Genomic DNA, 24,919 nt, shown 5'->3' on the forward strand with positions numbered 1-24,919 from the left:
CTTTTTGCTTCACCTGTTTTACTTTTTTGTTGTTGTGGACTAGAACCAGTTTTCATCCTCACAAGTGATGATTGGTCTGCCTTAAAGATACCTTTCTTCCTATTTGATTTTTTTCTGTTTTAATTTGAAGTTATCCATTGGTTTTTTAAAGCCGTGAGAAACAGACATGTTGACTTCAATAGGATGCAGGGAATTATTGCATTTTAATAATAGAGAGTTGTTTAAAAGATTAAACAAATGATGCATTTATTGGTGTGAAATCTTCCTGATACCCCGAAACACAATTTTTTAGAGGTTCCAAAGTAATCAATTTTCTTTCCTATTGTTGTCCTTTGCTCTCTGTCCTGCTTATGTCTTAGTGTAGGTAGGTTCAAGTAACGATTTAATTGGATGGTTTTATCACTTCAAATACTTCATTAGACGAAGTTGAACAACTTTCCTCTAAATCCCACTGCCCTCTACTGGCTGCACCAGCGGGGCCCACCTGCCTGCTGCTATTCCCTTTTTTTAAAATTTTTTTTTGTCCTTGAGGGTTTTTTAATTGGTTTTTTGGGGGGTTTTGGGGTGTTTTCCCCCTCCTTTTTTAAGTCAAAACCCGTGAAAAAGCATGTCGTTAAAATCGACTACAGCAGGATCTTTACAAGGTAGGGGAGGTTGCTGGCAGGATGATCTCCCTAAGGAGCCCTGAACTTAAGATTTCAATCTTCTCCTTGATCCAAAATAACCTTGCTGGGCTGATCTCGAAGTCACACAGCAAAACCTAATTTCCAAAGGCATAAAGGGAAAAAAAAACATATATGTTCGATTGGGAATTTCAGCATTGAGAATTTATGTGTATAGTTGAAATACTGCTTTGACTTTCTTTCCTCTATTCCTGAGTTTTGGAGAAAATGCTGGGTTACTATTTGTTTATAAATAAAATATTTTAGTAAGCATTTTGTAAATATGATTCTATAAAATATATTTATTGTTAGATATTAATATGTAACTATATGTTATTTTCGCCTCTTAGGTGTTTAATAATTTTCTCCTTTTCCCATTCATGCTATTCCCTGTTCCACATACAAACAAATTCTTATGCCTGAGTATTTGAATAATCTCATCTGCCTGAACAGATTTTTTTGTGTGGGTGAAATCAGATGGAGGATTAGGGATTTGAGAGGGAATATGAGAGTTCAACACATCTTTGATAATCAAGTTGTTCAAATGAAACTTTCAGCTGTTTCTTTTTCACAAGCCTGTCAACCTTCATTACTGCAGAGTGCGCAGCCCATGCATCCAACCCTCTTCCTTCTCCAGTCCCTGAAGCTGCTTCATCCTGGAGCTGTGCAGCCCAGCACAAGAGCTTAGGTTATTTTTAATCTTGCCTAGTCCCACGAAATGAAACATTTTGAATTCGGCTGAGCGTGACGGCAGCAGCGGGTGCAGATGATCCCGAGCTTTTGTGCTGCTCCGAGGAGCTCAGTGTGTGTTTCAGCAGAGGGCAGCACATGGTGACACTGAGTAATTGCGTTTCACTTGACCTTTACAGTGACTCAGTGACTCCCACACTTCAGTATTCTCCAGACAGGGTAAATCTTGGAAATAATGTGGGGTTTGTCAGAAATCCTGGTTTTGCATATGTCTTGGTTGTGGAGTTCCCAGGTTTTGAATAGTCTCTAGCTGTAATTATTGGCAGTGCTATTAAAAAATTAAAATAAGTTTTCATAGCCCTTAACTTTATTTTGTCAAACTGCCAGTTCCAGAGTCTTTCCTGAAGTTATCCAGTTGGGCAAGAAGTGACTGAAGATGCAAATCAACAAGAATTAAATAAAATCCTTTATTTTTCACTCATTTCTACCTGTGGGCACCTTTTTCCCCTTACCAGAACTGTGATGCAGGGGAATGAGAGGAAGAGGAGATAAATTAGTGGGTATTTTAATGAAAAAAAGAGCTTTCAATCCCCACAAGCAGCAGAAAGCGTGGCTGCTTTTCAGGTGGTCACATTGCTGAGCTCACCTGTTGTGCACAAAGAGGTTTCCAGTGGCTGCAAAAGAAAAGGTGCTGGGACCTGCTGGGCTTTGTTTCCACCCTATGGTATTCTCATCTATACATTAAATTTAATCCTTTCCTACTTCTCACTGAGCTTGTGAAAGTAGTGTTTTGTCTTTTTTTCTTTTCAAGACTTTAGGTTTGAAAGCACACTGGAGAAGTGAAGTGCTTTGTGAAATGGATCTAATTTCAGTGAAGGAAAGCTGCTTTAGCTTCTATACTTTCCTTGGCCTTGGAGTTTAACCAATTTACTTCTTTGAGAGTACAGTTGTTTTTTTTCCTCTTCTAAGTAGAGGATACTGTCACTAGTATGGCAAACAGCCACAGTACTAAAAAAAAGGTTAGTTTATAGGTAGATGGCAGGTATTGGAGTTATATCTCAAAAGGCATCCTGAGTCACTGTTTTTTCAATTTTTTTTTTCTTTAGGTTAACATAAAATAGACTGCAAAGAGAGATCTTTGACTAAAATCGCCTTTTAGGATCAGCAGACTTGTTCCTTGTGACTGTGCTCTGCAACTCAGAGAGAAGGAACAGGATGTGGCTTTTCAAGATGAGTGTTTGATCCTGTCTGCTCTTTCTCTAACGTTTTAGATCTCAAAGTCTGTGTTCCTTTTGAAAGTAAGGTGGTTTCTTTGTGTTTGTTCCACTTCAGCAAGGTACTCCTTCTCCTCTTCACAGTTTGCCCAATATTACACATATTTTTGTTTTCACCTATGAAATTTGAAGTACAGTTGTGTGGTCTAAAAAAAGATCTGGGTAAAGTCTCAGGCATCATCATCTCCCAGGGCTTTCAGCTGTTGCTATAGAAGCCTAAATTCTCTTTGAGAGACCTTTCCAGTATAAAGAAGTTGATACCGCAGGAAAGTTGTCATGGAAATATGCAGCAAAAAGAGAAAGGAAATCTCAATTTGATGACTCTTACACAGGCTTAGCCAACTTGGTGAAGTGGCTCCCTATCTGGAGATCTGATTCTGCAGATTCTCTTAGCTGTGTTCCAGAGGACTGGGAAGCTGTGGACTAGAACCTAAAGAAATAAAGTATTTAACATTTATATGACCAAACATACCTCTTCAACTCGGAGAGCTTTATCCAGACCCGAGTTTCCAGGAGATTCCCAGCAGCCTGGTTCTAATGGGGGATGAGCTGTGGCACAGCTATTTGTTATATATCTGCCAATGACCACTCTGAAAGGATTTATTGAACGACCCCTATTGAAATGAGGCTTTCAGAACCAATTTTTAAATGACTAACTATAAATAGTTTATTCTGCAAGCTTCAGTGCCATTCCAAATTGGAACAGAAGCCCTTTTTGTCCAACTAAATGATGGGATAAGTAGATCCCTCCCCATAAATTTCTTACACCATCACCAAGCCTGGTTGGTTCCCTGTTTTTAAGCTTTTTGTGCCTCTCTTACTAAAGCTTCCTGATATCTAATAGATGTGATTATGAGTGAGCTGCCTTTAAATATCTATTACCAGTGTCACCATGGTAACTGCTGTAAGAGTTTCTTGCTGGTAAAAGGTTTCCAGCTCCCCAAGATACAGCAGGGCAAAATGCTTAGGCTGTGTTTTCATGGTTTGAATGAGATCAAAGAGGACAAAATAACATATTTCTGATTTTTAATAGCAGTGGATGTTAGTGGAACTGAAAGGAGTAAGATTGACTCTGGAGCCTGTCCTCAGATCAGGGAATAGAGGACAGTCACACAGGCAGGGACAGCCCAGGCTTTCCTTGGACAGACTCCTGCAGGAATGGGAAGATGTCACTCCCTCTGACTGAGCCAACACTTGGCCTTTCTTTCAATACTGTCACCAAGTGACCTAATTAACCCTAATGAAGGATGCAAAACTGTGATATTCTGCCTGCCACAGGAGCAGGCAGAGTTGCTGAGTGAATTCAGCGTGGAGTAGAAAGAATTGAACTGGCTTGTGTGTTTTCTTCTTTCTTGGTTTTCTCAAACTGCTCCTTCTTTTTCCTCTAGGCCTTCAGCTGCTGTGCACCAGGGCAGTGGTGTTAGTTGGGCAATATTCAGAGTGACTTCCCTGCTATCCTGATTTCCAAATCTTCCCTTCTCTCTTCCATCTGCTTTCCCAAGTTCCTGTTATGTGGCCAATCAATCCTTTGCTGTGTAATGACAGTTGTTTCTGTAAGCTTCCACATGACAGAGTCATTAATGTCCCTCATGTAAACTCTGTCACCTCAGGGGGTTGTTTTGCTTTCATTTATTTATTTACCTATGGTAAACAGGTCACAAACTCCATAGGGCACTTCTTCCTTTTCATGCAATCTGTTCTCTTGCTTCACTGCCCTCCTACTTTAATAGCTGCTGGAGATTTTAAATTATCAGTTGCTTTTATAGAAACATGGAAAGCTGAGCACCTATTCTTGCTGCTTTCCCACCCTGTTGCCTGTGCCTCCTGCTTTTGGCATTTAGGTCTTTTGGTAAGGGAGGCTTCTGGTCTGGTAATGAGCTGTTTGGTGTGGCTGTGCTGCACAAGAAAATGAGACCTGAGGAGAGGAGCAATTTGCTCTCCTGTCAGTGTGTGTGTGTGGGGACAACTGGCACAGCAGAGCCAGCACGAGTGGCACTGAGCACGTTTGATGGGAAGATTCTGCCTGCAGGATGAGCTCATGCTGGTGAAATGTTGATATTTGTCCTTACCTGCCTTGTAGGCAATGTGAGACACATACCAAAATATTTTTTTGCTGAGCTTAAAGATGCTTTCAATTCATTTTAGTTACAAGGTTTATTGAGTGCCAGATTTGGAATGAAGGTTTAAAATCTGAAGTAATTGTGTTCGCCAACCAAGAGATCCAAGGAAATAATTTCATAGGAAGTCTTGAAAGCAGAGTCTGTGTCTCAGAATGGAGTTTGCCTGCATTATACCATTGCTTGTTTCTTAATGGTTCTTCTGTAGTACTGGTTAATGCTGGGAGGATCTCAGTGTCTGGGCACTTCAAATTTCAGGTGCATGGTTGAATTTCTCAAGTCTGCTCAGCTGATTTAAAAATTTAAGCAGTAGCAAACATGTTTGTTCATACAAGCTGTCTAGAAGAAAGGAGTTGTTGACCTTTGATTTAGATTCTCCCTTTTTTCTGGATTTGATTACATAAGCAAAGCCAAACTTCTATGCTGAGTTTCTGGGTGACTGTATAAAAGTGTGGATGTCTTTTTCAAAACTGTGACTTATATGGGAATTAAAATTGATGGGCCGTGTAGACCCTTGCTAATTTGTGATTTTTGGTCAGTAATTTAAGTGCTTTCTTTCCTGACCGGTAAAATACATAGGTTATTAAGCTACTGCAATGATCAACTAATTCTGATCAAGTATCTGTAAAAGATGCAGAGAGGAAAGACAAGATAGGAACTCCAAGGCACTGCTGTGTGGGGAATCAAACCTTGCCAAGAGCCTTTTCTCTGAAATCCTGATCTGCATTAGAGGGCTTGTTCCTCTCCTGGGACTTGAACTCCTTGTGCTTCCTGAGTTCCCTGTGTGAATTTGTCCTAGTTTGGTTGCTGCTGGGCTCCCCGTGATGCTCCCTGTGGACCTGGGCAGATCCCACAGCTCTGCTGCTGCTCTGGCTGTCAGCACTTCTAGCATGAATCCCTCAGAAACAAAGCTGATACCTCAGGTCTTTCATTTGCATCCCCCTGAAACACACCAAGAAGTTCAAAGCAGTGGGACATTGCTCCAGAATCCTGTTGGGGTTTTTAATTCTGAGGCAGCCTCCAGCACACATCTCCAGAGCTTAATTTTGCCGTGCAGCTCTGCATTGTCAGTGATTTAATGAAATGTTTTTCTGTTCAAGGCTCCTTGGAGTTTCTAACCTGTTGGAATTCCTTTCCCGTTAGGTGATAAAATGCCAGCTTTTCCAGCATGTGATCCCTCTGGGACAATAAGTAAAGGGAGCAAGTAGGGTTGTGCAGTATTTTGCCTGGGTAGGTAGTAAAAACTTGCTGTGCTACTTGAATATGGTAATTCCCTATTAATTGTTAATGAGTGCCACATAATAACCTATATATCAGAAAACTAACAGCGAGGAATAATAAAATAGAAAGATACTCCCTTTCCCTTAAGTCTTTCTTTCTTTTAATCATTGAAATGTTAAAAAATCAGTTAGTAAAAAAGAACAGCATAAGTTTTATCTTCCTCTTTCAGGGGAGAGCACTGAGTATTGCCTTTTTTGCATGTGTAGATTTATCCACATTTTGAATAGCAGGGTGACTGCAGGAAAGCTGCCCTTAGTTTGTTGATGTGTCTCTGCCTAAGAAAGTACAGACACTGGAAAATTTCAAAGAATAATACTCTGGATAAATGTGTGCAAAAGTGACTTTTTAAAAAGTATATGAGATACGATGAATATTCCTTCACTACATAGATTTCCTTTCTCATTTTGCCTTTTTCTGTGGGTTGGCTTTTTTTTTTTTTAGATAAATGTGTGTTAACTCTTGAGTGTTCTACTCGGAAATGACAGAAATACTGAAAAATGCTGGCACATCTTACAGACTCTTACTTTTGAAACAGTTTCCTAATTCTATTTTTGACTGACTCAGTGGCTGTTCCCTTGGAAATTCTCAAGTTGTTGTCTGGTCTTCTGAAATTTTGGCAATAGGCACCAGAGGAAGCTGTTTTTCTTGTCTCCTATAGCACTCCACGTTCCATAAAACATTATCTGCTTTTTCCCCCCCAGTTTAATTATTCTATTCTCTTCCAACAACAAGCATTTTCTCCAGTTGCAGGTCAAAGCTGGTAGCCACAGGCTGAGCCCCTCAGGTGTTGAGTAGAACATGAAACTGTGAGTAGTTTAAGAACAGGGGAGGAAAAATAAATCCCAGTTCTCCAAGCCAGCACACACAGCTTGCTTGTGCTGGTGGAGCCTTTCTGGCAGCAGTTGCAGGAGTTTCATCCACCCATTTGCTCAGCAGCATCTTGTTGACTGAGCAGCAGTTGTTTTTGTCAAAATGGAAAGTGGTGCCCCATGATTCACTCTGCAAATGTCCACCAGCGGCGTGAACTTCCTGACATCTGCCCTGCAACTGAGAAAATAAAGAAGTTTGTATCAGTTATGTCCAAAAGGGAAGAAAGCACACAGTAAATGCTGTCCCAAAGCCATGGCCTGGCTCCACTAATACCCACTGTCTGATGCAGACTTGCCTTTGTAATTACTTTGGGTTTTATAACTCCAGACAGCAATGTCCCAAGCCATATAGCTGAATTAGAGACTTGCTTTAAAAAGACATTGTTATTGACATAATAGCCTTGTTTATGGAATTTCTCTCCTTTGTAATTAAGATTGTTTCATGCACAAAAGCAGTTAAATGTGGCATAAATATCTGTAAATGCAAAGATATTTTAAACTTTGTTCCTTGTGTGAGCCTTTTTTCCACACTATGCATTTGCTTCTCAAATGAGCTATGCCACTCAAAATTCTGCCCTTTGCCCATTTCATTAAGTTCTCATCTGTATTTGGTCTTGTGGAATTGTACCATTTAATGCCATTTGCAACACAAAACCCTTAAATTCCTCAAATGCAGTATTTTAAAGGTGTATTGATTGGTGATCTTATTCTCTTATACCTTGTTGAGAAGTTGTGAGCAAGTGGATTGAGCAGAATGCAGGCAATATGTTCACTGTTACTTTGTCTGTCAACCAATTTTACCAGCTGGGTGAGAACCTGGCAGATACTTGAAAAAAGTTTATATTGCTACTTGAAATTGTTTTCTCACCCTGGCTGTGTGAAAGTAATTATGGTTAAGGCCTTGGCTTTCTTTGAGCCTGGCCAGCTCATTTTAGCTGTTTGTTTCTGGGCTGTTTTTTCATTAAACAGAAAGGCTATTTATCAATTCAGAAGGCTTTATGCTGCATAATTCTTTGGTCTAAGTAAAGAGAACAGATAATTATAGCCATAAGTGCTACCAGAAAACCTCTAAATAAACAAATATACTGTCTGGTGTTGCTGGGTTTGGGGAAATTCTCCACCACTATTCCAGGCTGTCTCCCAAGCTGAAGTATGTAAATGTTGTGACTGTCTCCTTACAGCCAAGCATTTCATTTTTAGCTTTTGGTCAAGTTATATTTATCAAATGTATCCAAAAGATATTTGAGAGTGAAATACAGTAGCTCATCTTGCTCCCCACTCCCTCATTTCAGTTCTTTCTCTTGGCTGAAGGACAGGAGAACTTATCAAGCTGCCAACACTGCTGTCCCTCTGAGCCCAAACAAGCCCACCAGCAATGGCAGAGGGGCAAAATTCTGCAGTCCAAAAAGGGTTTGGTTTCTTCAGACAATGAAGCTTCTCAGCAAGGTGTCTGCAGCCAGTGTCCCTCCTGTTTGTGAGCTCAGGCTCCAGGCACCTGCAGCTGTTTGCCCTGAGTGTTTTTGAGCTGCATCTGTTCAGTTTTGAAGGTGGTCCATGATCAGAGCAGAGAGAGCTGCAGTCCCTCCCCTCGGTACCTAAGTGACCTCATTGCCTATGCATGCATCATGAGTGGGGTCACTTCCTCAGGGAGGAGGAACACTGCTTTCAGATAAAGTATCTACAGGAACTTCCTCCTTATCTGAGCTGTGAATAATCTCAAGAGCTCTAAATGTTAAATGTGTGAAAATACAGAATGAGTAAGTTCTAATAGTGTGTCTTGTCCTTGGATATTAAAGGAACTGCCAAGGGGGGCTGGATAGCAGGATTGGTACCCTGTGGATGTTGGCAAACTTGGAATAGCACCTGACTAGGTTTAGGGACTCTAATAATGTCTGCTTGAGACCTGCCAAACACAGAGCTTTATCATGTGCTGAGTAAGTCATGATGTGCTCTTCAGTCTTCTTGTGGTGTTTAAGATAAGGCAAGAGTTCGTTACTGTTAAGAATATCAGAAAGCTGGATCCCAGATCCATAATCTTCAGAGGAAATTTGGCTTGGACTGAGGTTTGGTTGGTCTATGATAGCAGTAGTGGTGCCAACACTGAACTGAAACATGAATTTACTCTTGGCATAACATCAGCTTCCTTCAGGCCCTTTTGGCACCTGGAGTAAAGAACTCCAGAGAGTAGAGTAAGGTTAGACTATTCAAATCCAGCGACACTTTTTGGATGTTGTAAATCTTCCCTATTTCTCTACTAGAGGTGCCTGCTGTAGCATCATCATTGATTATGTACCAGGTTCACACTGCTGGGAGGGAGAATTCCTGATCTGTAGTCACAGTCTGAATGTCTTTGGTCAGAGACACCAGAGTGACCAGACCCTCTCTAGACAGAGCTGGACAAAAAGCCCTGTTCTAAACACCTTAATTTTCTGTTTGAAATTTTTTGCATCCCCTCTGTCTCCTTTAACTTGCTTTGAAATCTTTCCCTGCTTTAACTCTGTTAACACCTCTGGCCTTTTTCCTTCCTGTTTTCAAACATTAAATTCTTTTCAAAAATCTTAAGAAAGAGGAACATTCTCAAGCATTTGTTCGTTCTTGTCCCTTATTTGCTCTCTTCTAAATAAAGAACAGATTGACCCTTCTTGGGCAGCTCGAGTCACTCAGGACTGATTCTGGTTACTTTTGTAAAAGCTTCTGTCCTAATGCATCTTCCTTCCCTACATCCACTTTCCCACTTTGTTGAAGCAATGATGGAGGCAAGGGAAATGTCATAAGGTGTCCTGGCTGCGATTGCTGGCACTCTGGGGGACGTATTATTGTGGAATATAAAAGCTTCTCAAAGCTGCTTCTGTGTTTTCCTCTGAAAATGCCTTTTTTCTATGCCACCTCCTTGCCCTTTCTCCGTGGTATGTGCTGCATTGTTTTTGCTTGATTGGATCATCCAGACCAGTCTGGGGTTTATGCTCTGCCCAGTGTCCAGTCCTGCAGTTGGGGATGATGGGACTCTGAAAGAAACTCTTCTTCTGCTTTAAGGACTGAAGCATCTCAGCGTTTCAGACGTAGGCTACAAATTGCTTTCTTGCATAAATCCTCCTTGCTTTGATGAAAATATAATATTTGTCATTCCCCTGAGTAAGCGAGTGTGCCTGTGTGTGTGCTGAATGCCGAGGCGCCGGTGGAGCCAGCTCGCTTCCGTATGTGAATCATTTCTCAAGCAGCTCTCTGTGTCTCTGCAATGTGGTTTTCCTCTCAGGGAAGCACTCAAGCCCTGAATTTTCAGTCTGGTTTGCACATGCTGTCAGAAGCTAGTGGGAGACACTTTGCTTTTTAACGCAGAAAAGAGGACAAGCTTTCACTGTAAGTATTTATTACATTTAATTTTGTTTTTAAGGTGGGAACTGTATTATCTGTAGAAGGGTTCTTGGGTCAGTAATGTATAAATGGAGTGAATGAACCTGCTTTGCTCAACAGCACTTCTTTAATAGTATCTGAATGAAAAACTACATTGAATTAATTTTTTTTTAAAAAGTGTCGGGTAAACAATTCTGGATTAGCTGAAATCAGGCTGGGGGTTGGTTCTAAAAGCCATTACAACCACGGAAAGAAATTCCCCCCATGAGAGCTGGCTACTGTGTTTTCCTTCTGCTCCGCTACATAGATTTAGTGACTGAAGGGTTGAAGCTGTTTCTGTTCCTGTTCCTGCTTTCTCCTCCGGCAATTTATGGTTGTTCCCCGACAGTTAAATGAAGAAGGAGCACGAGCAGAGTTTCCTCTGCTGCTGCATGGGCATATAGTCCCTCTGAGGAAGGGCAGAAGGGAACAAGCTGCTAAGCCAAGCCATGCTTTGGCAGCTCATGTCCGTGGGAAGCAGGGCAAGCTTTGGGGGCACTCCAGCAGGTACCTTGTACAGCTCCACAGCACAGAGCTGGTCAGGTCCTCAGCAGCACCCTTTCATTACAGCACTTGGACTGTCGTCCTTAAAATTGTGTTGTGGATGAAGATTGGTCATAATAACAATTGTAATAATAACAGCGTTTATAGAGCAGGTAATATGGCAAAGTTGTAGAGATGTTAATTAAGCCCTGTGTGTGTAGCAGTGAAGGATTAGTGGTAGAACTGGTTTGAAAAAATGGATTCTCTACCTTTTGCTCTTGTATACTGTTCTAGATGTCCCCTACTAATCCTTTCTGGTTTGCATGTTTCTTTTAAATGATAAAGTGTTCTCTGCCCCTGTAACCTCAGTAGGAGAGAGGATCCTTGATTTGCTGAAACACTGTTTATCTGCACAATTTGACAGGTAACTACTGCAGGAATTCCTCACCCTAACATGCACAGGGGTATGTGCTACCCCTACCCTTTCTTGGGCAGTTCTAAACCAATTTAATGTCATTTTGTAGCCCACCAAGGTGGGTCATTCAGCCCACCAGTGGCCCCCAAAGTCACAGCTGCAAAGTGTTGGTGCTGTTGCTTAGGTCTGTTCTGTTCCTGTTCGTTATGAATATTTTTAAAATGCAGAAGTCCTCTGGTTTGTCCTGCAGCTTCGGAGTTATGTCCTCATCTTTGCAAAGAGCTCTTTCTGTCAGAAGTTCACACTGTCACTCATAAATGCTCAGAAGTCCCCTGTTTATGAACTTCAAGTGAGCTGTTCTGCACTTTAATGGGAGACAAATATCTCCTTAAGGGATAGCCTCCAGGTCTCAATTATTTCTCTGTGCTGTGATGGATGGAAAATGGGAGTCAGGGAAACATCCCAGCATGTGGCAATCTGTTAGGCTTCTTGCTTGCGTGCTTCGTGACAGATGTTGATTTATCTAATTTTTGCTTTTTTTTTTTCCTGTGGGGCTCCTCTCCAAGGCAAACGAATGAGTCCATCTTTGTAAATACCCTATTTAGTGAGCAATTATTATCCCATTTTTATGAATGGAAAAACTAAGGCATAGGAAGATGCATGGCTGAAGGGGTATGAGGACTCTGTGCTGAAGCTGAGGATGGAATCAGGTGGAATTCCATAGAATGCTTTGCCTGTGGTATCATCCCTTCATGCTCTGAGGGGACAGGGAAGCTGCCAGTCTCTGTACCAGTATGTACCAGTCAGGATTACCATGTACCTACATGCTGTGCATCTCTGCTATTCCACAAAACATGAACATTCCTTTTCTTTCTTGTAGTTGTATCTACCCTCTATGCTACAGAAAAATGTAATGACAGGTAATTATCAGGCAAACCACTTGTAATTATTCTTAATTTCTTCAGCAATTACATAGCTCTTGCTCTATCTGAAATGAAGCCTCCTTTTCTTCCTTTTTGTGGGCTGGCAAAACATGAAGTGGCCATATGTGTCACTTGCTTTGTGTTGTATTCACTGGGACAGTAGTTCAAAGAACATGGATTAATGAACAATAGCTGCCTTGAAATGGTTCTAAAACATTTTTGTTCTCAACCTGCAATATACTGAACATGAGTTAAACCCTTCTATTCAGGACAGAGTCATATTGGGGAAAGCCCAGAGTGACCTAATTCTTTATGATTATAACATGGTTGTAACTTCAAAAAGGGCGTTTGGAGCCAATGCATCATTTTTAGCCTTCCTGAGTCTTCCTGTGCATCCATCGGTAACACGATGTTTGTGATTCAGAATTGCCACAACATGTGGAAAACTGCAGCTAGGTTGGGATTTTTGTTTCCTTATCCTCATGTAAATCAGATCAGGGGTCTTAGGGAGGTAGCAGAGTTTCTCTTCTGAGCTGTGTAGTGGTGACTGGTTAGATAATCAATGTGAGGAAGGAGGAGGAGGAGATGGAGAATCCATGTACAAACAGTGAAATTCAAACTACAGGAGGAGCATGTTCCCAGACATCTCCAAGTACAGCTTTGGCTTGGTTTTCCAGCATCAGTCACTGTGTTGGATGACAGCAAAGATATCTGTGTTTTCCTGGCTCATAAATGTCCAGTAGCATGGAACAAGGACAAGAGAAATGCAGCTAAACCAATTCCTGTCCATGTGCACACATGAGGATTTTGTTGTGATTTCTGCATTTTTCTCGTGTGATCTAATGATGAGTGAAAGACTGACAAATCCAAAACTCCAGGGAGAGCTTCTGTGGAGGAGGGTGGACAGAAGGTTTTGCACTGCTCTCCATGCCTGGAAAAGTCATCAGTAACTTTTAATGGTTGCTGTGGGAAGAGGGTTTGAATGATGTTGAGACATGGAGTTCTGCAGTTGCTGACCTGGCCTCTGGCAGCCTTGTTGGGATGGTTTTGGAGGCTGAGTTGATGGCTGGAAATCTGTCACGTGTGGCTGCTTGGGAATGTCCTGTCCTTGCCTAGGCCATCTCTGATGTAGCTTAGACATCCTTAAGACCTTTTAGTACATTAGCATGCTACTTGATAAATACAATTTGTAGAGAATTATTGAAAACACGCTGAGGAAATGTGAGCTGGTCACTTACCCCTGTAACCACAGATGAAGTAACTTGGTCTTTGGGAAGCTCAGGGGAGTTTCCAGTATCTGTTTCCATCTAACACCATGGGAGGAAGGAAAGGAATTGGCTCTGCAATAGTTGCTTTTAGAGTAGAGGTAGAGCCATGTCCCCTGGAAAGAAAATTCTCATCAAAATTCACATTGAAAGTGCTCTTTTGATGTTTAAGAGTTCTACAGAAGAACCATTAAAACAAAAATGCAAAGCAAGCTACAACCCAAAATAGCGACAAGATGGGTGACCTTGGGAATGTCTGTGTCTTAATTTCTGTGTAGTTGTTCTGTATCTAAAATTTGACAGCAAAATCACTTGTATTCTACAGCTGCTTAGCTGTTCTACTATAGTACATTTTTCTTCACTCTTAGAAGTTGAAAAATAATAATACTAAAACCACGTTTGCTTGAGGCATGAATAAAACCAGCAGAATCTGCCCTGCTGTCTGGACATGAAAATTTCCAAGTGATGTCTTGTCTCCTGGTACTCTACCAGCAAACCACGAGAATTCAGCTGCAAATGAGGTTGGAAAGTGAGTCTGCTGAGGTAGACCAGAGGAAACTCTGAAGTGTCTGGGGTCAGGTTTATAATTGATTCTTTTTGGGCAACAAAAACAAGAGGAGCCTTAAAGATGAGGTTTTGGGAAATGGGTATTTTTTTTGTCTGAGTTGTGTTTAGGTGGAAGCAGGTGGTCTGGCTTGGGTTTTTTTTGTGGGCTTTTTCATCCAACTCCAATTAAATCCGAGCTTTGCACCAGCAAGAATCCAGCAAGTGTCTGCTTGGAGGAGTGATGGAGGAAGGTTGCACTGAGAGCTTCAAATACATCAAAAACAAGGTAATAAATTAAAGAGAGGATGGATAGAAATACTACTGAGGTAAAAGGAACAAATGCCTGAGGAAAGCTGCTAAAGGTGACCAAAGAGTAAAGAGTTTGTGTTTGTTAGCCTGATCTTATTTCCAAATGGTTTTTTATTCATGCCATCTATATCCAAGTTACCAATTACTGTATTTGGACTATCAGCTTCCCTGGTTTGATTCCTAATATCAGTTAAAAAATCAAGATGAGTCATATGGAAGCATCTGTCAAGCCTAAAAATTGTTGTTTAAAGTTAATTGATGTGAAAGGCAGAAAAGAATTCTATTTTAGCCCAGCTGTCTATCCTGCCATAGAGCTTCCTACGTGCCACTAGAAAATGCTTTACAGTTTACTGAACTTGTTAGATATTTCTATGTTCCAGTTAATAGTTTGTCTGAAAATAGCAGAAGTTGATTAGAAGGAAAATAGTATAAGCATGATGCAGATTTTACTAAAAAAGAAAAAAAGAAAAGGAAATCGTGCTTTGAATTCGTGAGTGTGTGTAAGGAAGCTTCTGGAATAGTCTGACCTTTTGATGCAATGAAAAGTGACTGAATTACAGGAAAATGGCACTGGGGACTGTGGGGTTTAACCCACCAAAGTCACACTTGTGTCCTTTGAGAGCCTTAGCTGCAAAGTTGGGACTTCTGGCCTCCTTCTTCAGAACTGCTGGGCATTCCCAGGTCCTGATGAAGCTGCCATCTGGCACATTCCTCTCCAGATTCAGTAATGAGTTTTCATAATTCTTTATTTCATTCCTTTTCCCAGAGCAGCTTGTTGCATGACTCTGCTTTAATTTGACTGTCCTGCTGAGCAAGGAGTGTCACACACAGACATGGGCACTTAAATTGTGTGAAGTATGTGGGGTAGAGATAATTTCCATCCCCCAACAGGGATTTTCCTGTGTAATTTCAGTTCTGCAGATACACAATTAAAAATTATTAGCATAACTCCTAGGTTTCTTGACTGTGAAATAATATTGCCCATCATCAATCAAACCAACCTATCTATTCCTTTTAGTTATTCAGAATTAAGAAGTCTTTAATAGTCAGCAGGATGTATATCCTAGAAGTTTATTCCACAGAAGTGGTGAATTTCTCCTTTGATCCACAGCCAAGTCTAAAGATCCTGGAGCCCTGGTATTGTTTCTGCTGATGCTGACTGCCTGTGAGTTAGGATAAATTCTTAATCCAGTTTTTCTAGCCATAAAATAGGAATCATTCTAGGCTGGTTCCAAAGGTTTTTATTAATGTATGCATGTGGACTGACTAATAAAGAAATGTCTGGGTTCTCAGCCTTTAATAAAACAGTAAAATTTCAAGTAAAATAGACTGCAAAATTTCTGCCAACTGCCAAAACAGTCCACATCAAAATATTCCAAATAGTCTTTTAAAATACCAGTAAGGAAAGATGAACTGTATAGCATGGCCTGAATTTTAAAAGGCTGATGCCTGCAGGGAATTCTGAGGATTACTGAGAGAAAATGCTCTGTCAGGACCAGCTTTACATTTTGGGAAACCTTCTGATTATCATTTGAAGCACCTGTTTCAGGGGAGAGGAGTATTTAGACACCACTTTTGAGTGTAAAAGATTTAAAAAAAAAAACCCCAAACCCCTAAAATTTGGAAGTGCCTGGCAATAGAGCCAATTTTGCTGCTCTGAAGCAACATCTTGCTATGAGCCCTCATTTATTTCAGCATGGGGTTGCTTCCTCGTGTTTTCAAAGTACAGCTCCAAGCAGGGTGTTACAGGGATTTAGTTGTGGCCAGCTAAGTGCCCTGCTCTGGCTGGTGCCAAAGAGAGACTTTGAATCTCAGGATGGCAGTAATTGTTCGCTTCCTAAGGAAAATTCCCAGTAAAATGTGAAAAAATGAACAATAAAACCATAGAGCTCCAGGTGTTGCTTAAGGCGAGATATTTTCCCATGAGAGTGGACAGAAGCAGCTCTCTTCTGAAATTTATTGACACAGAATGGGTGTAAAACAAGGGATTTTTGTCAGTGTGTTTGCAGAAACAGCTTGGTTGTGCCTCTTGTGGGAAGCTGCTCCTCTTTCAAGTCTCCCTGTAGGTAACCTAGAGATCAAATCATCCTCTCTGGGGTCCTTGTGGAAGGAAAGGCTGATATTTAGTTAAAATACAGTAGAGTTATTTCTAAGACAAGTAGATAACAGCTGGATGTGATGTTTTTCATGCAATCTGCTATAAGCTATCCCTGTATATGCTGCTCTATGCAAGGATTAAAGAAACCTCCTTGCCAGTGTTGGGTGTCCTGATTGCTACCTGGCTGCAGACATTGGGGATATATCTAAAATATAATATATCTAAGACTATTTTGGTTCACTGCTACCATGAGCTCCTTCCATGAGCAATTCCATGCTGCTGAACTTCAGGGTTTTCTATTTTCCCAACTGCTCACAAGTTTTGTGGAGCTTTTTTGTTTTGTTTGTTTTACTGTAATGCAAAAAATTTCATTCGGAGGAGGAGGAAAGCTGATGTTGACTTTGAGAATGGATTTTCTGCTCTCATCAAAGAGCAGCAGGACTTTTTTTTTCCCACTTTTTTTTAAAGTAGTTTTATTTTGCAGTACTTCTAATAACTCAAATATGTGTCACCTACTTAGGAATGAAAGGAGCTTAGGATGTGTGCAACCTGGCTTGATCCTTTGAAGTACATATAAGGCTTGTGGAAAGTCTTGGAATCCCACTTCAGAGGTGGAAATCTTTATCTACAAGGCAAATTCAGGGTAGCCAAATACCTGAGAAATCTTAACTCCATCTTTTAAAAATGCCAGTTCTCCTATAAATACTCGGAAAATTAATAATAAACACTAATAAATCCAGGTATTTCTTCTCAATTTTAGTTTCCTCTGTTTGGTGCAGTAAAATGTTATTGAATCCGCATGGCAAATAATTCAGCTCTCTTTACATGAAAAAGCCAGTTTGCCTTGGGCTACTGGCTGGATTTCTTGAGCTGTGGTTTGGATTTTTTTTTTAAGTACCTCTTCCCTTTACTTCTAACATCGTGGTCTAATGAGCATATCACTCCACTGCAACTTTAAAATGTCATGGATGACTCAAAATTAAATTCTTTTGGATATCAGGAAAGCATCTGTACAGCTTAAGGCAGGAAAATATGAGGTACAGTTATGAAGAAAACCAGAGGGTATAATAAAGCAGTGTGTGTGCAACCACTGGATCTGCAAAAAACCAAAATCTGCATAATTTGGAGATCTAATCAGCAAGAGAGTTTGCATGTGTAGTTGCCTGTTCACCCATATAAATACAGTGAATGTTAAAAGCCCGTTAAAAGGATTAAGACCCTGTTAAAAGATAGGTTTTTAATATTGTAAAGCCCCAAAGCTTGCTAAGGATGATGAACTGTGGGAATGCTAAATAATATTATCTATTGTAATATAGTTTACATCTCTGTCAGTGATCTTTAAAACAGTGATCAGCATAATCATCACCAAAGACTCTTAATGAGATCAGTGGATGGCTCCACACTATATGTGTTAAGAATTTTAATGGGGAAATGCCTATACTTAGCAACAACTACTAACTTTTTATTCCTTTATTTAGGAGCTGATAGGTTACTGCTGTGGAGAGAGTAGACAGCCCTCCCTGCAAGAGGCACCAAGGACAAATAGAGGGAATGTCACTGGCTGGCTTTGTTCTCTGTAGAACAGCAGCAGAGCACTTGACATTGCCTTTGCCTCCGTGCAGAAACACTCCCCGAACAGACTGTGGTGGCACCTGGAAGGTGCTGTCACTGTCAAATCCACCTTGGCCCCAGACAGATCTGTGTCCTGTGAGTTCAGTCGATGTTCTTATTTATGAATGTGAAATCAGGTACAATGCAAATTATCAGGTGTAAAATGTGACCAGAGCCCTTCTCCTGACTCAGCCAGGAATAAATTGCTTCGCTGTCTCTGTCAAAGTGTTGCTGTCAAAGTTCACTTCTCCTCTGTGAGAACACTGCTGAGGCACTGGGCTGATCCCTGGGGATATTCTGGTTACCTGTTTAACAGACAAGGAGCAAGTTACCCTCTGCCTACACAAGGCTGATCCACAGCTACATCCTGTGTCTGTTTTGGAAAATGAAGGAAGATATTGCTCATACTGAAGTGGGGGAGGACAGGAGATATCAGGCCACCTCCCCTGCCTCGCATTCCTAGCCCAGCAGGCTGGTGAGACTTTGAAAAAATGTCCAAATCATTCTTTTATTCTGCTGGTGGTTTGGATTGGGCAATGACTGGTGAAAATGTATGGGTTTAGATCTCCAGGAGTTGAGGGAGCTGTTTAATTGGCAGCTGTCAGCCTACTGAGAGAAACAGGCTAGTTGTTCCTGCTGGCAGCTGAAATGTGTTCAGCTACGTCCAAAAAAAGCAATCACGTCTATTTGCTGGTTCCTGGCAGGATTTCTCTCTTGCATAAGCTTATCTCCACAGAATAGTGGATCTGGATCTTTGTTTGCAAGGAAGTTGATTTTTTTTTTTTACTATGTTTTGTAAATCTTGGTATTGTGAAACGTCTTTTTTTCCCTGTGGCAATATCAACTGCTGCTCCTCTACAAGGCTCTGATAAGTTAAAGATATATTTTTCATCCATCTGAGGAAACTTGCTTCTCCTAAAGTGTTATTTCAGTTGAAAATGCTGGATCTAACGGTAAAATAAGTAATTTTCTTTTTATCCCAACATTGCTTTAAATTGCTGTGGACTTAACTCTTAGTTACTCAATTGTACTTCAGCATTCACAAGTGTTCTGCTGTGCCTGAGAGAGGTTTTGGGACTTAGACAATCCCCCAAAAAGTTACTGTTCCTTCTGTGGTGTTTCATGTTACCAGTCAAGATGAAAAATACAAGTGGCTGTAGCCTGCTCTGAAGGTATCTCTGGGCTGAGTTTTGATGAATGTGAGAGAAGGAATCAAGTTTAGCATAACCTTTTCAGCCCTTTAAACTGGTGCCAGATGTCTCTGTTCTCATTCAGGGCACATAAAGATGACTTGTATTTTGTATGAGTGTATAGAAACATATAAACATTTTCTCTTTTTTGTGTTTTTTCAGAGTCTGTAGACTGAGTTAATTGGGAGGAAGATGAAGAGTAGTGCCAGGCCTTGGAGTGCAATAGCAAAGCAAGGGAGCCATGGGGTTGACAGAGCAAAACCTCTTCCCACCACCTCCACAGGAATGAAGACATCCAAGTCCTCCACTTCTCTTGCCTTTGAATCTCGGCTCAGCAAGGTACTAATTCATGGAGATTGTTCAAGCATCCCAGCCTTGTTCCAGGTTAAAACTTTGGTTTAGTCCTGAAACTACTACACCTACTGTATTTGAGTGTAGAGGGATGTTAATTGCGTTGTAAGTCAGACTAATGAACATTTTGGAAAGTATTTTGCATGCACTGGGGGAGACACTGTATCTGTACACTCTGTAGGTGAGGGAATTGCCCAAACTTTGAAGATGGAGAAAAACAAATGGCAAATTCTTAGTTCAGCTGATAGTTACACATGTAAAGAAATTCAAAGAGATTTATTAATGAATTTCCAGCATTCCTGTGCTTCTCCCTTCGAGGCAAAATTATTGCAATGTAACAAATGCATTTTTATGAATCCACTCTTTCTATACAGATATATTTTAAAAATAGCAGAAACTTCTGTCCAAGTAGTGTTTTTAAGAAAACAGAATAATACACCTGAAATGCTGCTGCATCTGCACCCTTGCAGCCAGCAAACAGAAATAACCTGCTCATCCAAATCCAGACCAAGGTTGTAACAGTTTCCACTAATAAAGTTTAGTGAACAGTACGTAACAGGGTCCAGCATTTAGATCTCCTCTTGATTAAAACTTCATTAATTGTCACAGTTTTTCAAGCAAAGATTAATTTAACTTCCTGAGTAGACTCCTAGATGCACTTACCAATAGGATATTTCAGTCTGGTGTTCCAGGCAGGTTGTGTGGCTGAGGCAGCATCTCTGAAGGAATGCTACTGAGGAGACTAATCAGGAAATCTGATATGATTCATTTGTTTAGTGTTAAATGTAGAGAGATTTCTTCCTAATGACAGCTAATACCTTCAAATTGTCATCCAGCTGCAAATGCAAAATCTTCAAAGTGGCTTCCTTGAAAAAAGGGAGTAGAAAAGGCACTGTAGTTGCTGCTATAGGAAAGGACACATTGAAGAAATTACTTTAGAGAGACTGCAGAATTCTCTAAAGGTCAGAAAGTCAGGTTGTTCCATTCTCCTCCTAAGAGTGAGCTGACAAAACCTCTGCCAGAAGGCAAAACTCGTTGTTTGGTATCCTGGAGCACATCAACACTTCAGCTATTGAAACTTATGGGCTCACAGGGTCCAGGAAACCACAGACTCTGAGTCAGAGGAGGAGATGAAAGGGAGAAAGAATTAGAGTTGAAAGATTTCATTTTGCTTAAATGTTTCACATTCAGGAATCACTAAATAGGGTCAGTGCTCGTTGTGTGCTCTCTTTTCTCTTTACCCAGTAGTGGTTTTCAGCCTGTGGTTCAGGGACCCCCTGGGTGTCACTGGACAACTTCAAAGGAAGTAGATTTTCACTTGAGAAAACACTTTAGGTGTCCACAAACTCAAAAGTAAGAAAAACTACTGCTCTAGGGAGACTCTCCAAAGCTTTGGTCTTAAAATACTTAAAGTATTTTTCCTGAAATTGGTTAGAGGCACAAAAATGGGAAATCAGCTGACCAAAGTTCTGAGATGAACTGCAACTTTTTTTGTGCTGAAGCAAGAGAATTTCAGTGTTTCTCCTTGAATCTTACCTTCCTTGTGCTATATTCCATGGATTTGAGTAGGCATTTAAAAATTGTGTCACCAGAGATTCCTTCCCAAAAAGTTGCCAGAGTTGCCCAGTAGACTCCTCCTGTAAACTGTTTTTCCTTGCCTTTCAATTATTTGCATTTTTGAACAGTCTTTCCCATTTTCATTCTTCATTGTTGCCACAGTGTTACCTCTTAACCCACAAAACCCCATTTAACTTCACTAAAACCTAGAATGCAAAGCAAAGACAAAAATTACGTAGTCCAGTTATCAAGGCGATATTCCCATGGTGTTACTTTATGGAAATGTTAATTTTCTCCAAAGAATCTTGCATTTTGAACTAACTGATGGGAATATTCAGGGTCCTGATCTGTTTCCCCTCTGTGTTGCAGCTGAAGCGGGCGAGCAGCGAGGACATGCTCACAAAGCCTGGGGCAGCAGCAGCTTCAGGAGTCTCCAGGCTGAAGAAAACCATCACAACAGGAGCCATTTCTGAGCTTGCTGAGAGTCGGCTGAAGCCCAGCACAGGTAGGCACAAAGATTCTGGAGCACAGTCTGTGACCTGTGCTCCGAGTGTCACTTGGTTTGCTGAGGTCCCAGCGGAGTGTTCTGTGTCCCCCTTGCAGCACAGCCATGCCTCTCCCTGCTGTCCCAGTCACAGGGCGCTGTGCCTTGCATCCCACACCCCACGAGCCAGGGAAATGAAGTTCAGAGGGAGAAGCTGGATGGTTTTAGGAGCCTGGGCAGCCCCAGCAGCCAGGCGGTGGCGCCGGTGGCCCGCGGCTGTCCCGGCTGCGGGTCCGGGCTGGCCGGGGCAGGGGGGAATTCAGCCCACCGTCTCCACCTCTCCAAATGGACAGCTTGCTTTTGAGGTTTTCACCATTTATCAATAGCGTTCTTTCTTCTCCCTCCACTGAATGAGCAGAGCGGTTTCCCCGCTGCTCCTGGGACACAGCAGAGGCGTGAGAACAAAGAGCCAGCCCTGTGCATCCTCATGTGCAGCTCCTGAGCTACCCCGGGGCAAGCTCCCCCCAGCAGCCTTAGCCCCACCAGCTTGTTCCCACAGCTTTCAAACCTAAGCCTGTTTCTAAAGGCAGCGACACCATCTGCATACCAAGGGCTTCAATGCAAACGCTCTGCTTTCCCCCAGGAGCTCAGCAAATGCTTGCTTTTGTCTGCTCCCTGGTGGCATTTCCAAGGGAATGTGAGCTCTTATTAAATTTGACCATGACCTCCCTATTTGTCACAGCCTCTGCAGGTTTTGGCTGTGTGACAGAACAATGTTACTAACCAGAGAGAGATTTCTGCTAAAAAAACCCCAACTTCTATACCCCTGGAAAAAAAGATGTTTCTTGTAACAGCCCAAATGCTTCATAGTAACCCAAAGACAGATCCCATTCTGCTGTTAATCAGTGTGGAAATCCTCAAATTTAATAGTGACTAGCTGTATCCAAAGGAATTTGGGATTCACAAGCCAATAAAGAGGCATGATGCTTGGGAGGAGCCACGCAGGGAGAAGAAAACCTGTACAGATGATGCAGCACAGGATCCTGGGAATGCAGCCAGGGAAACAGCACTGCAGGGAGTCCAGAATGGAATACGTATGTCAGATACCAAAATACAAACACTGGAATAGAGAGCCCTCTTCTGCATGCAGCTATAATAACTGGGGTTGGAGGAGGGAGAAGATTTATGATCATGACTGCTTTAAATACAAAGGCTGAAATTGTTTATGCAGGTCAAGTTACAACTGGGTATTGCTTTGCCACTTTAAATGACATCATTGGTTATAACCTCATATATTGCTTTGCATCAGCATTTGTAGAAGTATGAATGGGAATATTAATGCTAAATGAAAAGAGTACAAATGTATAGATAAACACTAAGCATATATGTGCTACCCCTCTAAAATATTCTTTAACCTAGAGAGAACTGTCCCAGCTCCTATGGGGGCTATTATAAGTGGGTATACAGAATCTTACATGTCTGTTTTTACAGTGATTCCATAATCCAAAAGAGTGCTTGGAAATCCAGGTGTGTTCTGAGAATGTGTCGCTGGAAAGGGCTTGATCTTAGTGAGCAAGGTTACAAAGCTGAATGCTTTGTCACACTGAAAAAAATACCAATAGTCCCACTAAAATAGTGTATTGTTGCTAAGAGAGCTAACAGTATGACAGAGGGCACAGCATGTTCCAGGGAACATAAGTAGAAAAGGAGAGAATGTTTTCAGCTGCTATATTTTATTACAATGGCATCCCAAACAGTCTGATTGTGATCAAGACGCAATGCTCACTGACTGTGGAGCTAATCCAAGTGAGAACATTCCAGTAGCTGGGAAATGCAGATGTTTGTGTACACAGCCAAATGTGTAAATCTAGAAATTTATTCTGAAACCACTTTCTTTGGTTTCTTTGATGGCCTTCATCTGTTCTGTGTTTTCTTTTCATGTCTTGACTGCAGGCATTATGTCTCCCCCTTGCTTGTGCTTTCTAGGTTGGGCTTTCTTTGTCTATTACTCAAGTGAGTGATTTGATTATTTTACTGAAATGATATTCTATTAGTTCCAGCCATGCTGTGGTGGTGCTCAGTTGGTATAATAGTCTTATGTGAGAGAAATTAAAGGAAAAAGCGCATGGAAATAAAAAAGCTTAGGTTTCTTTCTCCTTTGGGTGTGACTGTCCACCATTTGTGTGTTGACCTTGAGCAATAACACATGTGCCAAATGCTGCAGATAATAAATAACTGACCTCAAGATTGGTTGTTTAATAGAGTTGTTTCTGTGCTGCCCTTGGTGCAGTTTCAGTTATTTATTCCAGCCTTTTATTGATGGAGCTACCCCTGTCTGCCTTGTTGGGAGCTAACACAGTAAATTATAAACAACTTCCAGGGGGATGAGGCCAATCCCATGTATCCATCCTTGGCAAGTGCAGTTGAGCAAATGGAGCTGGAGACTGATTCTGGCTGGAGGTTCTGTGCTGTGATGTTTGGTTTTGTAACTCCTTGGCAGTTTTGAAATCCCAAGCAGTGGGAAATGATGCACAGGGAGGAATAAATGTATTCAGCTTCCTTATCCACAGTGTAATGTCTTCCCATGCACTGTGCTGAAGTAGCCATTTGGGTTTGTCAAAACCAAGCTTACAGAGCTCTGGCATTCTTTTTAGTGTCTCAGTAGGTGAAAAAGAGCTGGAAAAATGCAAAGCAGGAGGAAGAGTTCACTAATATTGGAAAATACTGATGTTAATGCATGCACTTGCAAAGCCATCCAGTCTATGAAGACATATAGTAAATAAATTATTGTAAAATGTATGGAGAAGTTTATATATTCATGAGAAACTTGGACTCTCTTCTCTTAAGGTTCAGGATTGTAGGGAATCAATGACTTCAGATTCTGCTCCTTTGAGGTCTGCAAGCCAAATAACCTTAAAAAATGCAATTTCACAGAGAATTTCAAAGCTTCTTATGTGATCATATTCCTCTCAGGAAGAGCACTGCATGGCAGGACTGGTATGCAAATGGCAAGTTTGAGGTTCAGGCAGGTGAAATTACTTTCTCAATGGAGCCTGGAAGTCATTCCAAATCCTTGCTCTCAGTTCTGTCATTCAGTCCCTACAAACTCCCAGCTCAAGCACTTTCTGAAAACATCCCTGGAGGCTGTCTGGTTTAATCATGTTCCTGTGCTGCTTTGATGTGATTTCAGTGACAGCTGCTATTATCTGTCAGGTTGGGCAGGAACCAAAAAGAGGCTTATGCTGGACATTGGAAAGGAGAGAGAGCCAGGAGGTGGACATGGCACAGTCCAGTCATGCATCATCCAAAAGCATTGAGAATATTTCAGCCATTCCCATTTCTCACAAATATATTGATTTTTATATTGAGTGCTGCCAGCTCCAATATGAGGTATCAGTTATCCT

General features: G+C 41.3%; 1 protein-coding gene and 1 long non-coding RNA gene across 5 annotated transcripts in view; one reads left to right on the top strand and one right to left on the bottom strand.

Moving 5' to 3' along the window:
- The window catches only part of SPECC1 (sperm antigen with calponin homology and coiled-coil domains 1), an 87,504-nt gene that overhangs the window by 774 nt on the left and 61,811 nt on the right, over positions 1–24,919 (top strand). For 2 of the 4 annotated variants that reach the window (XM_085078744.1, XM_085078743.1), the window contains exons 2-3: positions 19,286–19,462; positions 21,401–21,536. In XM_085078744.1, the coding sequence (XP_084934870.1) occupies positions 19,316–19,462; positions 21,401–21,536 (283 nt within the window). In that variant the 5' untranslated portion in view covers positions 19,286–19,315. Of the gene's footprint in view, positions 1–10,099; positions 10,251–19,084; positions 19,106–19,285; positions 19,463–21,400; positions 21,537–24,919 lie in introns of those variants that run through there. The other 2 variants (XM_085078742.1, XM_085078745.1) reach the window with 2 other exon arrangements.
- Positions 6,345–8,465, bottom strand: LOC146429179 (uncharacterized). Its single transcript, XR_014855833.1, has 2 exons — positions 8,264–8,465; positions 6,345–7,071 (listed from the first exon to the last, which is right to left on the bottom strand). It is a non-coding gene; the product is annotated as an uncharacterized LOC146429179 (long non-coding RNA).

This window comes from Lichenostomus cassidix, chromosome 19 (genome assembly GCF_008360975.1).
Source record: "Lichenostomus cassidix isolate B80296 chromosome 19, HeHo_3.0, whole genome shotgun sequence".
Classification (NCBI taxonomy): Eukaryota; Metazoa; Chordata; class Aves; order Passeriformes; family Meliphagidae; genus Lichenostomus; species Lichenostomus cassidix.